This window comes from Pelophylax lessonae, assembly GCF_965119305.1.
Source record: "Pelophylax lessonae genome assembly, chromosome: 6".
In the NCBI taxonomy this organism is placed as follows: Eukaryota; Metazoa; Chordata; class Amphibia; order Anura; family Ranidae; genus Pelophylax; species Pelophylax lessonae.
The window spans coordinates 327,467,882-327,482,699 of record NC_138773.1 but is presented as its reverse complement, the minus strand read 5'-3'; the positions used below and the strand labels follow the sequence as shown (position 1 = coordinate 327,482,699).

General features: G+C 40.7%; 1 protein-coding gene across 1 annotated transcript in view; it reads right to left on the bottom strand.

Annotated features, from left to right (window-relative positions):
- The window catches only part of LOC309558758 (uncharacterized protein), a 117,314-nt gene extending 103,412 nt beyond the window's left edge, over positions 1 to 13,902 (bottom strand). The window contains exon 1 of the mRNA XM_082261806.1: positions 13,645 to 13,902. Within this exon, the coding sequence (XP_082117932.1) occupies positions 13,645 to 13,750 (106 nt within the window). The 5' untranslated portion in view covers positions 13,751 to 13,902. The remainder of the gene's footprint in view (positions 1 to 13,644) is intronic.
- Positions 13,903 to 14,818: the final 916 nt, after the last annotated feature.

Below are 14,818 nucleotides of genomic sequence, written 5' to 3'. Positions count from 1 at the left end.
ACTGTTATACAAGCTGTACACTCACTACTTTACATTGTAGCAAAGTGTCATTTCTTCAGTGTTGTCACATGAAAAGATAGAATAAAATATTTACAAATATGTGAGGGATGTACTAATTTTTGTGAGATATTGTGTGTATACATTGCGGCTTTGAAGTGGTTTAGTGGGATTGTGGATGAAGCGATTAGCCATTTTTTATATTTTTTAGCTGGCCATTCTGTTGCTCAAAAAAAAAGTGATCTGAGCAACTGATAAGCCTCTGGATCGCTTTTAGAAGCAGCAGGAGGTGTGTCCCTCCCCCCTCCCGCCGCTCGCTGTTTCAAGTGGCTGGTCACAGAGGTGATGAGAGACCAGATTGTCTCTTATCACCCCAATGATCTTGGAGGACTGGAGTGACGACAGACCTGCTCACGGATATAGAAATACGGACAACTTAGGAAACAGTGACCAATTAGTTTCAGTATTAATCACAGTAATAGGAAACACAAGGGTAATATAAGGACACTGAATTTCAAAAGAGCCAATTTCCCAAAACTGCGCTCGCTGCTAGAAAACATCAATTGGGATAGAACCCTGGGAACAAAGAACCCGGAGGAAAAATGGGAGTGTTTCAAAAGCATACTAAACAAAGGGATTGGCCAGTGCATTCCAAAGGGGAATAAATTTAAAAGAGCAAAACTAAACCCTGGGTGGCTAAACTCCAACATAAAAATGCATATTAATGCTAAAGGAAAGGCCTTCAAAAAATACAAGGCCGAGGGGTCATTGGCAGCATTCAAGCATTACAAAGAGTGTAATAAGAAATGTAAAGACGAAATCAGGGCGGCTAAAATAGAACACGAGAGACATATAGCGGAAGAGAGTAAAAAGAACCCCAAGAAATTCTTTAAGTATATAAAAAGTAAGAAAGCGAGGCCAGAACACATTGGCCCCATAAAAGACGATAAGGGAGTTATGGCCACAGAGGACAGGGAAAAGGCGAAAGTGTTAAATAATTTCTTCTCTTCAGTCTTCACAAAAGAATCGGGGGGCTACACGAACCCAGCTTGTAAGGCCGAACTAAACAACACACCTCAGGAAATACCGCCATGGCTAACAGAAGATAGACTTAGAACTAAACTAGAGAAACTTAACATAAATAAATCACCGGGACCGGATGGCTTGCACCCGAGGGTTCTTAAAGAGCTCAGCCAGGTGATTGCCAGACCATTATTCTTGATCTTTAAGGATAGTTTACAGACGGGTATGGTGCCAGCTGATTGGAAAAAAGCCAATGTGGTACCAATATTTAAAAAGGGGCCGAGATATATCCCGGGTAACTATAGGCCGGTCAGCCTAACATCAGTAGTCTGCAAGATTTTGGAGGGGATGTTAAGGGACCTCATACAAGACTTTAGTAATGAAAACTGTATTATTAGTAGTAATCAGCATGGATTCGTGAAAAATCGTTCTTGCCAAACCAATCTATTAACCTTCTATGATGAAGTGAGCTGCCACCTAGATAAAGGAAAGCCTGTGGATGTGGTGTATCTGGACTTCGCAAAGGCCTTTGACACCGTTCCCCACAAACGCTTACTGTACAAACTAAGGAAGATAGGTATGGACCATAAGGTGAGTACCTGGATAGAGAACTGGCTCCAGGGGAGAGTGCAAAGGGTGGTGATTAATGGGGAGTACTCGGATTGGGCGGGTGTGGAAAGGGGGGTCCCCCAAGGTTCTGTCCTGGGACCAATCCTGTTTAATTTATTCATAAATTATCTAGAGGAGGGGATATCTAGTACAATCTCAGTATTTGCAGATGATACTAAACTAAGCATGCCAATATCTTCTATGCAGGATGTGGAAATCTTACAAGCGGACCTGAACAAAATAATGGGGTGGGCAACTACATGATAGGTGTCAGGATGTTGGCCTTATGAATCTAGGAATGTCTTTTGATTGTTCATGATATCCTCATTTCAACATTTATGGCATGCCTGGTACCCATTTTTCAGAGTAGGTAGGAGTGACATCAAGTCTTTCTGGTGACAGTTCACTCCCCACTTCTGGAAACTGGGCCAATTGGGACGTTTGAAAGGGGGTGGAGCCGGGGCGTGTGAAGTGCCGTCTTTTACCATCCTGACACCCACCAGGGTCTTCAGGGTCATCAAGCTACATTTGACAGCAACACACATCAATGTGTGTTTCTGTGACTTTTATGATGTATTTTTATAGCTATCATCACCAATAAATTGAGTTTTGCACAGTGATACCTTCTGAGCCCGTTGTTTTGCAACCTTTCTGAGATGGTCTGCACCACCTCATCCTCTTGATTGACTTCATTACATTTGGTTACTCAAGGTTCCCGGTCCACACTAGACCACTAGGTACTGTTTACACATTCTTCGCTTGCTGTATATGCAAGCATGAGAATTGGTCTCCTATACCAGGTTTTTTACCTTCTTGATCGTGGGCAACTACATGGCAGATGAGGTTTAATGCTGAGAAATGTAAAGTAATGCACTTGGGTGTCAGAAACCAGAAAGCAAGCTACTCATTGGGGGGGGGGGGGAAACCTCTGGGTGAATCTAAGATGGAAAAGGACCTGGGGGTACTGGTAGACAACAGGCTTGGCAGTGGCATGCAATGCCAAGCCGCTGCAAGCAAAGCCAACAGAATATTGGGATGTATAAAAAAGGGGATTTACTCCAGAAATAAAGAGATTATTCTCCCACTCTACAAGACTCTGGTCCGGCCACATCTGGAGTATGCTGTCCAGTTCTGGGCACCGGTCCTCAGGAAGGATGTGCTGGAACTGGAAAGAGTCCAGAGAAGGGCCACAAAAATAATTAGGGGAATGGAGAACATCAGCTATGAGGAAAGACTACAAGCACTCAACTTATTCTCTCTGGAGAAGAGACGATTGAGGGGGGATATGATATCAATGTACAAATACTGTACTGGCGAACCTAGCATAAGGAAGAAACTATTCAGCGAAAGGGAATACAATAAGAAACGTGGCCACTAACTAAAACTAGTGAAAAGGCGGTTTAACCTTAAAGTACGTAGGGGGTTCTTCACTGTCAGAGCAGTAAGGATGTGGAATTCTCTTCCGCAAACAGTGGTATCAGAAGGGAGCATCGATAGTTTCAAAAAACTATTAGATGGGCACCTTAAAGACCACAACATATAGGGGTATACAATGTACAACATACAGGGGGTATACAATGTACAACATACAGGGGTATACAATGTACAACATACAGGGGTATACAATGTACAACATACAGGGGTATACAATGTACAACATACAGGGGTATACAATGTACAACATACAGGGGGTATACAATGTACAACATACAGGGGTATACAATGTACAACATACAGGGGGCATACAATGTACAACATACAGGGGTATACAATGTACAACATACAGGGGTATACAATGTACAACATACAGGGGTATACAATGTACAACATACAGGGGGTATACAATGTACAACATACAGGGGTATACAATGTACAACATACAGGGGTATACAATGTACAACATACAGGGGGTATACAATGTACAACATACAGGGGTATACAATGTACAACATACAGGGGGTATACAATGTACAACATACAGGGGGTATACAATGTACAACATACAGGGGTATACAATGTACAACATACAGGGGTATACAATGTACAACATACAGGGGTATACAATGTACAACATACAGGGGTATACAATGTACAACATACAGGGGGTATACAATGTACAACATACAGGGGTATACAATGTACAACATACAGGGGTATACAATGTACAACATACAGGGGTATACAATGTACGGTAAACAACAAACACACACACACATCATAGGTTGAACTGGATGGACTGATGTCTTTTTTCAACCTCACAAACTATGTAACTATGTAAGTCTAGGTAGTGAGCAAAAGATTAATTTTTTTTATTTATTTATTTATTTATTTTTAAGGTAGAGAAGAGATTTGGGGTCTTATAGACCCCAGATCTCTCCATAAAGAGGGCCCGTCATCCTCTATTTCTATTAGAAGGGATGTAATAGGAATAAAAGTGATGACATTTTTTTTTTTAAAGGGACAGTGTTAAAAAAAAAAAAAAAGAAATTAAATAAGAAAAACATTTTTTATGCCCCTCCCTCTGTGCTTACATGCAAAAGTGAATGCACATGTAAGAGGAGTTTGCACCACAAATGTTACAGCAAGTGCAAAAATTCCTCCTCTATAATTATTTAACAGGTAACCTGTAAAAAATATGTAATGCGTCGCCTATGGAAATTTCTAAGTACAGCAGTTTGTTGCCATTCCACAAGCGTTTGTAATTTTAAAGCTTGACATAATAAATATCTATTTACTCTGCATGACATCATCTTTCATAGTTTACTGAAAAAAATGTTTTTTTTGCTTGTTTTTTCTGCATTAACATTCATTAAAGTGTATTTTTTTTTCCAAAAAATTGCATTTGAAAAACGGCTGCGCAAATACTGTGTGACATAAAAAAAAAAAAAAAATGGAACGACCGCCATTTTATTCTCTAGGGACTCTGCTAAAAAATATATATATATAACGTTTGGGGTTCTAAGTAATCACTCTTATCTCTTTATACAATATAATATCTAATAATACATGACACAATAAATTATACTATACAAAATGATTAGCACTAAAAATAATGATTATAACTGTAAATATTTTTAAAAAATAATTACAATGTTTATATTATTCCTCAGACGCCCCCTGATCTGTTCCTGCACTGATGAGCATTAAAATGCATCCTACAGGTTGTCACTCTCTATATATCAGGAAGGCGATGACTGATAATCTCTATCATTTTACAGCAACATGATTAAAAAGAAAAAAATTAAATAAGAATTTTTTCTTTTTTTTATGCCCCCCTCCCTCCGTGCTTGCATGCAAAAGTGAACGCATATGTAAGCGGTGTTTGCACCACAAATGTTACAGCAAGTGAAAAAATTCCTCCTCTATAATTCTTGAACAGGCAGCCTGTAAAAAATTTGTAATTTGATTTTTAAGTACCGCAGTTTGTTGCCATTCCACAAGCGTGTGTCATTTTAAAGCTTGACATAATAGATATCTATTTACTCTGCATAACATCATCTTTTTATATTTTTCTGACAAAAAAACATTTTTTTTGCATTAACATTCATTAAAGTACATTTTTTTTTCAAAAAAATTGCATTTGAAAAACCGCTGCGCAAATACCATGACATAAAAAAAATAGAACGACCGCCATTTTATTCTCTAGGGACTAAAATATATATATATATAACGTTAGAGGTTCTAAGTAATCACTCTCATCTCTTTATAGAATATAATATCTCTTATCTCTTTATACAATATATATTATCTAATAATATATGACACAAAAAATTATACTATACAAAATGATTAGCACTAAAAATAATGATTATAACTGTAAATATTTATAGAAAATAATTACAATGTTGATATTATACTGAGCATTCCTCAGACGCCCCCCTGATCTGTTCCTGCACTGATGAGCATTAAAATGCATCCTACATGTTGTCACTCTCTATATATCTGGAAGGCGATGACTGATAATCTCTATCATTTTACAGCAACGTGATTATAAATAAAAAAATTATAAAAAAAAACACAGATCTAGAAGAAGATTACCATCCTGTTATTATGAAACAATTTTTTACCAAAAATTTCAAAAGTGGCCATAGAAGACGACTCCATGTTGCCCGTCTGTTTCAAGGAGCTGAACTTTCTGTCTTCATCAGACTGAGGATAGACCGGGTTATCCATCACATCAAAGCCAGGAAGAGATCTGGAGGACTCTGTCCAGCTTCCCTCATTTATACCCTTCACCCCGAGGTTTCACAATGACAGGTCAGCACTTTACAAAACTACTTCTCTATAGAACATGTATGATTATCAGTCTTTAGGACCCTCCTTCCAGGTCAGAGCTTCCTCCAACTCAGAGCTGCATTTGTACCCCAGAAGTAATATACTGCTCCTTAGGGGCAAAGCCACCAACCATTGGAGGAAACAAGAGCATGATCCACCCTTCCAACCATGAATTCCAATACTGGGAAAATACCCCAGTCCTAAAATGATTTACTATACATTTTGTTATTTTCTAATTTTCACATCCTCTGCCTAAAACTGCTACAAATTTAATAGGGCAAAAAGTGAGCGCAGAGAGCTGTGGAGAGACCAGATCGTCTCTGATCACCTCCATGATCTTGGAGGACTGGAGAGACGCCATGACGTCACTACCGGTCGAGGGCGGAGGTAAACAATTTTTTTTTTTTTTTTTTTAAGCAAAAGATCAAATTTTTAATTTACTTTATTTTTAAAGGTAGAGGAGATGTGGGGTCTTATAGACCCCAGATCTCTCCATATAGGACCTGTCATCCCTTGCATTGAGATTCATTAAAGTGTATTTTTTAGAGAAAAAAAAAAACTGCATTAAAAGGTCACTGCACAAATACAGTGTGACATGAAAAAAAAGTGTAATGATTGCCATTTTATTCATTTTATTCTCTAGAAACTCTGCAAAAAAAATATATATATATATATATATATATATAATATTATTATACAGAATGTGGAGCACTTTAGATACAGCTGAAATATCTTTTATCTCTTTATACAATATAATCTCTCTTATCTCTTTATATAAAATAATATCGCTTATCTCTTTATACAATATAATATCTCTTATCTCTTTATACAATGTAATATTTCTTATCTCTTTATATAAAATAATATCTTTTATCTCTTTATACAATGTATTATCTCTTATCTCTTTATACAATATAATATCTCTTATCTCTTTATATAAAATAATATCTCTTATCTCTTTATACAATATAATATCTCTTATCTCTTTATATAAAATAATATCTCCTATCTCTTTATACAATGTAATATCTCTTATCTCTTTATATAAAATAATATCTCCTATCTCTTTATACAATGTAATATCTCTTATCTCTTTATATAAAATAATATCTTTTATCTCTTTATACAATGTAATATCTCTTATCTCTTTATACAATATAATATCTCCTATCTCTTTATACAATGTAATATTTCTTATCTCTTTATATAAAATAATATCTTTTATCTCTTTATACAATGTATTATCTCTTATCTCTTTATACAATGTAATATCTCTTATCTCTTTATATAAAATAATATCTCTTATCTCTTTATATAAAATAATATCTATTATCTCTTTATACAATATAATATCTCTTATCTCTTTATATAAAATAATATCTCTTATCTCTTTATATAAAATAATATCTCTTATCTCTTTATACAATATAAAATCTAATAATACATGCCACAATAAATTATACTATACAAAATGATTAGCTCTTAAAAATAATTATATAAAATATTTTTGAACAATAATTACACAGTTAATAATATACTGAGCATTCCTCAGACGCCCCCTGATCTGTTCCTGCACTGATGTGCATATGACAGGTTGTCACTCTCTATATATCTGGAAGGCGATGACTGATAATCTGTATTAATCCGCAAAGGGCAAAAAACAAAAAAGAAAAGAAATTTTAAAAAAAATGTCAAGCGCCCCCATCCCTCCGTGGCCACGCACAGAAGTGAATTCATATATAGGCGGTGTTTGCACCACACATGGGAGGTATCACCACGGATGTTACAGCGAGTGTAAAAATTCCTCCTCTGTAACTCTCAACCGGTAACCTGTAAAAAATTTTAAAATGTCGCCTATGGAGATTTTTAAATATTGTAGTTGGTCGCCATTCCACAAGCGTGTGCAATTTTAAAGCGTGACATGTTAGATATTTATTTACTCTGTATGACATTATCTTTTATATTTCACCTAAAAAATTATATTGTGGGGGGGGGGGGGGGGTTGCATTGAGATTCATTAAAGTGTATTTTTGTAAAAAAAAAAAAAAACTGCATTAAAAGGCCACTGCACAAATACAGTGTGACATAAAAAAGTGTAATGATTGCCATTTTATTCTCTAGGGTCTCTGCAAAAAAAATATAAAAATATATATATATATATAATGTTTGGGGTTCTAAGTAATTTTCTAGCAAAAAATACTGATTTAGGCATGTAACAAAAGAGTGCCAAAAAAAGTTTGGTCCGTAAGTGGTTAACTTTTAGGTTTACAAATATTATTATACAGGATGTGTAGCACTTTAGATACAGCTGAAATATCTTTTATCTCTTTAGACAATGTAATATCTCTTATCTCTTTATATAAAATAATATCTATTATCTCTTTATACAATATAAAATCTAATAATACATGCCACAATAAATTATACTATACAAAATGATTAGCTCTTAAAAAAAAATTATATAAAATATTTTTGAACAATAATTACACAGTTAATAATATACTGAGCATTCCTCAGACACCCCCTGATCTGTTCCTGCACTGATGTGCATTAAAATGCATCTTACAGGTTGTCACTCTCTATATATCTGGAAGGCGATAACTGATAATCTGTATTAATCCGCAAAGGGCAAAAAAAAAAGAAAAAGAAAATAAATTTTAAAAAAATGTAAAGCGCCCCCATCCCTCCGTGGTCACGCACAGAAGTGAATTCATATATAGGCGGTGTTTGCACCACACACGTGAGGTATCACCACGGATGTTACAGCAAGAGCAAAAATTCCTCCTCTGTAACTCTCAACAGGTAACCTGTAAAAATTTTTAAAGTGAAGTCTATGGAGATTTTTAAGTACTTTAGTTTGTCGCCATTCCACAAGCGTATGCAATTTTGAAGCATGACATGTTGGATATCTATTTACTCTGAATGACATCATCTTTCATATTTCACCCAAAAAATTATATTTTGGGTTTTTTTTTTTTGCAATAAAATTCATTCAAGAGTATTTTTGCTTTTTTTTCCCAAAAATTGCATTTGAAAGACCACTGCGCAAATACTGTGTCACATAAAAAAAATGGAACGATTGCCATTTTATTCACCTCCGCTCGCCACTCTGCATGGTTGTACAATACTGTCAAGGGCAGGGCCGGACTGGCCATAGGGCAGACCGGGCATATGCCCGGTGGGCCGAGGCCTCTGCTCCGGGCGCATGAAGTGTCCCTCCGCTCTGATGCCGGTTGCCGCTGGCCTCTCCGAGGGCCGGCCGCCGCATTACCGGCCGGCGGCCGCTACCGCATATTCTTCTAGCTGCCCGCCCCGGGTATGTCCCCGACTCCCCGTCACTCCTAAGGCACTGTTTGGGCTGGCCGCTCACTGCGGCCGGCTCCGCAGCCACCCAGCGTAGCTATGGAGGGGTGAACCAGGTGACCGTGTCTCACTGTGAAGGGGGTGGAGCTAGAGGGAACCCCTTCTGCCTGTCGGGTTGAGAAGAAGCGGGAACAGTGTCTCATGGCTCTGCAGCCGCACCCCCCGCTGACAACAACACACCACCCAAGCTAAGGCCGGCTGCAAGGTAAAGAAAGGGCATCCCATCCCTCCCCCCGCTCCCCTCTCCTGGATCCCACCATCCCTTCCCCCGCTCCCCTCTCCTGGATCCCACCATCCCTCTCACCGCCACCCCTCTCCTGGATCCCACCATCCCTCCCACCGCCACCCCTCACCTGGATCCCACCATCCCTCTCACCGCCACCCCTCTCCTGGATCCCACCATCCCTCCCACCGCCACCCCTCTCCTGGATCCCACCATCCCTCCCACCGCCACCCCTCTCCAGGATCCCACCATCCCTCTCACCGCCACCCCTCTCCTGGATCCCACCATCCCTCCCCCCGCTCCCCTCTCCTGGATCCCACCATCCCTCTCACCGCCACCCCTCTCCTGGATCCCACCATCCCTCCCACGCCACCCCTCTCCTGGATCCCACCATCCCTCCCACCGCCACCCCTCTCCTGGATCCCACCATCCCTCCCCCCACTCCCCTCTCCTGGATCCCACCATCCCTCCCACCGCCACCCCTCTCCTGGATCCCACCATCCTTCTCACCGCCACCCCTCTCCTGGATCCCACCATCCCTCCCACCGCTCCCCTCTCCTGGATCCCACCATCCCTCTCACTGCCACCCCTCTCCTGGATCCCACCATCCCTCCCCCCGCTCCCCTCTCCTGGATCCCACCATCCCTCCCACCGCCACCCCTCTCCTGGATCCCACCATCCCTCCCACCGCCACCCCTCTCCTGGATCCCACCATCCCTCCCCCTGCTCCCCTCTCCTGGATCCCACCATCCCTCCCACCGCCACCCCTCTCCTGGATCCCACCATCCTTCTCACCGCCACCCCTCCCCTGGATCACACCATCCCTCCCACCGCCACCCCTCTCCTGGATCCCACCATCCCTCCCACCGCCACCCCTCTCCTGGATCCCTCCATCCCTCTCACCGCCACCCCTCTCCTGGATCCCACCATCCCTCCCACCATCACCCCTCTCCTGGATCCCACCATCCCTCTCACCGCCACCCCTCTCCTGGATCCCACCATCCCTCTCACCGCCACCCCTCTCCTGGATCCCACCATCCTTCTCACCACCACCCCTCTCCTGGATCCCACCATCCCTCCCACTGCCACCCCTCTCCTGGATCCCACCATCCCTCCCACGCCATCCCTCTCCTGGATCCCACCACCCCTCCCACTGCCACTGATGTCATCCTTATCCCCACCACCACTGCCACTGATGTTATTCCTATCCTTACCACCACTCCCACTGATGTCACCCCTATCCTCATCATTCCCACTGATGTCATCCCTATCCTCAACACCGCCACTGATGTCATCCCTATCCTCAACACCGCCACTGATGTCATCCCTATCCCAACCACTATCACTGATGTCATTCCTATTCCCACTGCCACTTATGTAACCCCTATCCCCACCACCAATGCCACTGCTGTCACCCCTATCCCCACGACCACTGATGTCACCCCTATCCCCACCACCACTCACTGCCACTGATGTCACCCCTATCCCCCACCACCACTGATGTCACCCCTATCCCCCACCACCACTGATGTTATCCCTATCCCAACCACTATCACTGATGTCATTCCTATTCCCATTGCCACTGATGTAACCCCTATCCCCACCACCAATGCCACTGCTGTCACCCCTATCCCCACCACCACTGATGTCACCCCTATCCCCCACCACCACTGCCACTGATGTCATCCCAATCCCCACTACCACTGATGTCATCCCAATCCCCACTACCACTGCCACTGATATCATCCGAATCCCCACTACCACTGCCACTGATGTCCTCCCTATCCCCACCACCACTGCCACTGATGTCATCCCTATCCTACCACCACTACTGATGTCATCCTATCCCCACTACCACCACTGCTACTGATGTCATCCCTATCCCCACTACCACCACTGCTACTGATGTCATCCCTATCCTCACTACCACCACTACTGATGTCATCCCTATCCCACCACCACTGCTACTGATGTCACCCCTATCCCCACTACCACCACTGCTACTGATGTCATCCCTATCCCACCAATACCATAAGAAACTACATACACATTTTGGGGGCGCTTGTGAACAAAAACCTTGATTTTACTACACGTGTAATATATGACCCTGCACACTGGAATGAGAGCAATAATTATAGGATCATTATTCATGGTTAACTCTGAACTGATGACCTCTATGATCTTTAATAGCTTTGCCTATGGAAAATATAGGGTACTGAAATGTGTTGCTATTTTCGGACATGCATAGTCTTAAGGTTTGACATGTTGGGTATTTATTTACTTGACACAAACTCATCTTTTATATTTTACCCAAAAATTCAGTAATATATTTTTAATGTACCCTAAAATTACCATTATCTCTTAGCCTGGGTTCACACTAAATGCGGACAGCATCTAAATAGCAACCCGTCCATGCAAACAGATTGCGGAGTGTATGTTAGGTTAACGACACCCCGCAATCGGTTTTCAAAACACAGTGCGATTTGCAGAATCGGATCGCATGGGTGTGCAGGCTAAATATAACTAAAAAACATAGAGAAACCGGTAGTTGTTCATCATTGGTCATTTTGTTTAAAAAAAAAAAAAAAGCATGGGCTGCTCAGCCTAAAATGCCCGGGCCTATTTTATGTCCCAGTCCGGGCCTGGTCAAGGGGATTTTTAACCTATTTTACCCTAAAATTACCAAATATTTTATTGGAAAACCCACTTTATGGGAAATAAAGCCTTTTAAAACTTTATCACACTATCTGGAGCCTTTATATCTTTTATATCCATCTACTGTATGCTGATACGTGGAATGGTGAGGAGGAAACCATAATCTGCTTATCCAGGAGGCAATACAAGGGGACCTACCATGGCCCTGAGGGCCTACAAGTCTTAATATCATATGATATATGAGACCCATTACATCTGGTAAGTCACCCATCTTTTAACATACCACAGGATAAAGGAAACCTGCACCTGCACTTTAAAAAGTCACAAATTGGAGAAAAATTATCACTGAGCCCCTTCACTTATTAATTCATCTGAAAGAAAGTTTTTTTGCACTGAAGAAAACCCAATTGGAACTATTTATTGTCACTTGTTGATTTTATTTTCACGTGATGATGAACTTATGTTTTTAATATTAATACATTTTATTTCTTATTATTATGTGCAATTTATGTCACAATATTGATTTATATGTCACAATATTCATGTATTTATTTATACAATATTGATTAGTTTCTATAAATTATTGGGGTCAAATTATTTGCTTTATACTACTTGCACAATATCTTGCACATCTTATTTGTTGTTTGACGTTTATTTATAAACATTAGCAAGCACTGTAAATAAAATAAAAAATACTGATTTAGACCCTGTTCAGACAGGGGCGACACGACTTGGTGGGGTGACCTCGGCGCGACTTGCAAGGACTTCATATCATTGAAGTCAATGCAAGTCGCCTCCAGGTCACTCCAAAGTTGTACAGGACCCTTTTTCTAAGTCGGAGCGACTTGTGTCACTCCTATTAGAACCGGTCCTGTACTATTCAATGGTGAGCGACCCACCACGACTTGTCAGGCGACCAAGTCGCCTGACAAGTCGCGCTAGTGTAATTGGGGTCTTAGGCTGGTAACCAAAAATGCCAGAAAAGGTTTGGTCCGTAAAGTGGTTGACTTTTAGGTTTCCAAATATTATTATACAGGATGTGTAGAACTTTAGATACAGCTAAAATGTATTTTTATACAATATAATATCTCTTATCTCTTTATACAATGTAATATCTCTCTTCTCTTCATACAATATAATATCTCCTATCTCTTTATAAAATATAGTATCTCTTATCTCTTTATACAATATAATATCTAACAATACATGACACAATCAATTATACTATACAAAATTATTAGTTCTAAAAATAGAAACTATATAAAATATTTATGAAAAATAATTACAATGTTGATATTATATTGAGCATTCCTCAGACGCCCCTTGATCTGTTCCTGCACTGATGAGCATTAAAATGCATCCTACAGGTTGTCACTCTCTATATATCAGGGAGGTGATGACTGATAATCTCTATCATTTTACAGCAACATGATTAGAAAAAAAAAAAAAAACAGATCTAGAAGAAGATTACCATCCTGATATTATGAAACAATTTTTACCGTAAATTTCAAAAGTGGCCATAGAAGACGGCTCCATGTTGCCCGTCTGGTTGAAGGAGCTGAACTTTCTGTCTTCATCAGACTGAGAGTAGACCGGGTTTTCCATCACAAAACCAGGAATAGATCTGGAGGATTCTGTCCAGCTTCCCTCATTTATTCCCTCCACCCAGAGGTTTCACAATGACAGGTCAGCACTTTACAAAACTACTTCTCTATGGAACATGTATGATTGTAAGTCTATAGGACCTTCCTTCCAGGTCAGAGCTTCCTCCAACTCAGAGCAACGTTTGCAACCCAGAAGTAATATACTGCTCCTTAGAGGTAATGGTACCATTGGAGGAAACAAGAGCATGATCCACCCTTCCAACCATGAATCCCAATACAGGGAAAATACTCCAGTCCTAAAAATATTTACCATACATTTTGTTTTTCATTTTCACATCCTCTGCCTAAAACTGCTACAAATGTAATAGGGCAAAAAAAGCGCAGAATCGTTAGGAACCTGAAGTCTTTATTGTTCAAGTGCTTACAACAAGCCGGGTAAGGGACAGGCTGTCCTTTGCCCTGCTTGTTGTAACGATGAAGACTTTGGATTCCCATGGTTTCTTAATCCGGCGCTCTTCTTTGACCTATTACACACATTAAGTATCGGTATCCCTTCCTATTCCCTTGATTGGATGAGTTCCTTTAAGTGAGTCAGAAGCTTCAGCACAGGTACTGATTCAGCTCAAAACACTAAATACACACATTTCGATTTCATGCAAGTTTGCAGGTAAATTGTATACCGGAGCTCCCCTTTATCTTATCAATCAGGGGTCTCCAAACTTTCTAAACAAAGTGCCGGTTTACCGTCCTTCAGAATTAAAAGGGGCCAGACTGCAGCCAATGGGAGTGGAATATGTCTTGGTATCAGTGGGAGGAATAGAGACCCATCATTGGTGTCAGTGGGAGGAATAGTGCCCCATCATTGGTGTCAGTGGAAGGAATAGTGTCCCATCATTGGTGTCAGTGGGAGGAATAGTGCCCCATCATTGGTATCAGTGGGAGGAACAGTGCCCCATCATTGGTGTCAGTGGAAGGAATAGTGTCCCATCATTGGTGTCAGTGGGAGGAATAGTGTCCCATCATTGGTATCAGTGGGAAGAATAGTGCCCCATCATTGGTATCAGTGGGA